The sequence below is a fragment of the Amphimedon queenslandica genome, unplaced genomic scaffold, assembly GCF_000090795.2.
Source record: "Amphimedon queenslandica unplaced genomic scaffold, v1.1 AMPQUscaffold_13333, whole genome shotgun sequence".
Taxonomy (NCBI): domain Eukaryota; kingdom Metazoa; phylum Porifera; class Demospongiae; order Haplosclerida; family Niphatidae; genus Amphimedon; species Amphimedon queenslandica.
The window spans coordinates 78,065-81,133 of record NW_003546431.1 but is presented as its reverse complement, the minus strand read 5'-3'; the positions used below and the strand labels follow the sequence as shown (position 1 = coordinate 81,133).

The following is a 3,069-nucleotide window of genomic DNA, read 5'->3' as shown; positions in this document are numbered from 1 at the left end:
TGAAAATAATTGTTATTTGTGAGGCGACTTTTATTGTTTAAATTTTACAACTATATGTTTGTTTTTAATGCAGATTGTAACTCATTTCATTGCAACTAGATCTAGATGCAGTGTAGTCTATTCTATGACCAATGACTGAAGGCTTTTGATATCATCACTGAAATCTCGTACATTCAAAGTTTAAAATTATTACAGCTAAAAATAGTTATTTTTACTTTATAAAGAGTTAAACATTGCAACAAATAAAGATTGAATGGAATAGAAGAACAAGAGGACTGATCCGCGGAAGTTATGGTGCATATTCTGAATTCTTGGGAGTTGATCCGCATTCTAGGCACACACCCGTGCACGTTCCGCGCGTTCACGTGCTTGGTCAGCGTGCGGAACGATCCGCAGCAATCCGCACTGATCCGCATTCTAGTAACGCCCTGACAGACAGACAAACCGAGTACCTAGTCCTCGCCTACGCAAAGCTGGGCGAGGCCAATAATTTGACTTTTCCACAACTGTGTATTAAATTTTAGTAATAAATTTCATTAATGATCCACCATGTTTCAGGATGTAATGAGGTAAATGGGCAAAAAGCACTGATTTTATTTTCTCCTAGAGAATGCAAGCAACAAAAATGTTGCAGTATGATCAGTACTGAGAATTCATACGTGCAGTGAACACTATGATTTTGGTGTGAATCAGAGTTACACCATAAAAAGTTCAAATAGAAAAATCATGTTAAGGCTTATCAGCTCTCCACAACATGGTGTCTCATTAAATCATGATACTCATTGACAGCTGGCCAAGAACAGATACTACATCTATTGTACATGTACTGTATGCATGTATTTTTAACTTTACATGTATTACGGATGAGTGAAGCAGCTGGTTTCTGATTCATTCTCTCAAGTGCACTAGCTAATGATTCCCAAGTACGATTATTAGCTGAAGTCAACCACAAGCTCAAACATTCCCTCAAGCAATGTGATGGATTATTCACATAGGTATCTTCAATATTCTTCAATTGAGGATAAGGTAGATTTAACTCCTCTCCAAGATCAAACCAGTTCGCATCAATGAAGTGAATGTCCTTCAAAGCATCTCTTAATAGTTTCAGGTTATTGATATCTAAAAGAGATGGTAAGACAGAGAGAGAGAGACCATAATTGAATTTCTCTTCAGTTCTCTTTTAATAAGGAGGGTTTTACCTAAACGAATCACTTTTCTTGTAGCTAAGCTAGTATCCGCCATACCTGATGCTGTTGCTGAGCTCAGCATAGCAGCTAGCTACCAGCCGGAAAGGTATGCTGGGCCGTTTGTCAAAATTAGCAATAATAATAACACCATTATCTATGATAACACAGTAGAGAAGCTCAAAGAATACGGAAATTGTGCACTGCACTGTCTTCGATCGATAGCATCATAATTAAGGTGGAGGGTCCCCTTTTAATCATATTCACAGTTTTAATGATATTCACAGTTTTAATTATTTCATAGTCTATACTATATCCCAACTGCACTGAGTTTGACCCAAGAAAAACTGGAATAACTTTTTATAGGAATGTAGGATAAGGATGAAACTTTCACAGGTTCTCAGTCGCCCAATGCCATCACAGGATCTCAGATCTTGGGTCTCTCAGCCCTTGGAAACCCTGAGAACCGGGTTCTCCCTATAAACCCAATGGCATACCAAAATGACGTTTTATGACAATTTATCTACGTCATAGTTTACATAAGAACATGTGGTCGAGCGCCCAAACTGATAATTCTTCTTTTTAAAAGCTAACAGAGCAAGATTTTTTGATAATTATTGCCTGTATAAAGACTAGTTGACTCCAGCAGCTATTGTACTGCTTATCAGAACAAACAAAACCCATTTAAGAGTGCAATGTACTAATGTAGGCCAACTACGCAGCTGTAAAATGGCGGCCATGCTTCTATGAATATCATTATAAGACGTCATCAGTGACGTGTACCTACATTTTTCAAATTCCAAGCGGCTAGTGTCAAACTCAGTTGGGATATAATATAGTTTACATAATGACCAACCCCCTGACATTATCACCCACGCAGAAACAACTTTTCAATTTTTAGCGTCTACTAAATTTAGCTATATTAGCGAGAGAGCTTTAAATCGCTAAATTAAATAGACGCCAAAATAATTATTATTCATTATAATGCCGGGTTATTATTTATTTTTAGCGTCTACTAAATTTAGCTATATTAGCAAGAGAGCTTTAGATCGCTAAATTAAATAGACGCCAAAATAATAATTAGTAACGCTAAACATGACTTTTGCTGATTTCGCTAAAATTAGTAGACGTAAATAATAGTTGGCCATATCTATGAGTAAGGTAATTAAATTATGTCGGCACACCACACTAGGTGAAAGTTGTTTTAGACGTTTTATGGTTTTATAAGAGATAGAGCGGCTGTATGTGGTATGTGGGAACTGAGTTCTTTTGCCTAGACCCCCACCTGTCAGGATTAATACAGAGGCTCATGGTAGCAGGGGCCGCAGATCTAGGATTGAATTTTGGGGGGGGGGCCATAATGATATGGGTGGGGTAATTAGTGGGTGTGGTCAACGAGGCCAGCTAGCTAGCATGCAGGATCATTAGCATAGATATACTACACAGACCGGGATTGGAAACTTCCCCGTTTTAATTTTATTCCGTGCATGATCCGTGTTGTCGTTGCTATGGTTATTATTACAGTTTATTAATAGTTATTAACAAATAAAATGGCCATCGGTGAACTTTTTCTCTTTTGTGCAGTGTTCTCCAGCCTCTCTTGCATCTCACAAAACACGGAAGAAGCTGAACTGCTGGTAGAAGTTAATAATGACCTTTCTCTACCTTCTGCATCTACAAAAATTGCTTAAATCATGGAATAGTAAATGGAAAGAGCTTGCATGTTTTGTATCTCGTGACATTTACCTTTAATTGATTTTAGCATGATTATAAACAACTAGAATCATTAAACTATGCTATTCCACTAGTGGAAAAATTTCTTCATCATATGCAAGTATCAAACAATAGGTCCGATGATGAGATCAGAAGAACGAGTCCCACAAAG

The 3,069-nt window shown here is 37.4% G+C and overlaps 1 protein-coding gene across 1 annotated transcript in view; it reads right to left on the bottom strand.

Moving 5' to 3' along the window:
* The window catches only part of LOC109583048 (uncharacterized), a 6,550-nt gene extending 5,308 nt beyond the window's left edge, over window positions 1-1,242 (bottom strand). The window contains exons 1-2 of the mRNA XM_019998220.1: window positions 1,200-1,242; window positions 853-1,119 (exon numbers count right to left, since the gene is read on the bottom strand). Of these exons, the coding sequence (XP_019853779.1) occupies window positions 853-1,119; window positions 1,200-1,242 (310 nt within the window). The remainder of the gene's footprint in view (window positions 1-852; window positions 1,120-1,199) is intronic.
* Between the last annotated feature and the right edge of the window lie 1,827 nt (window positions 1,243-3,069).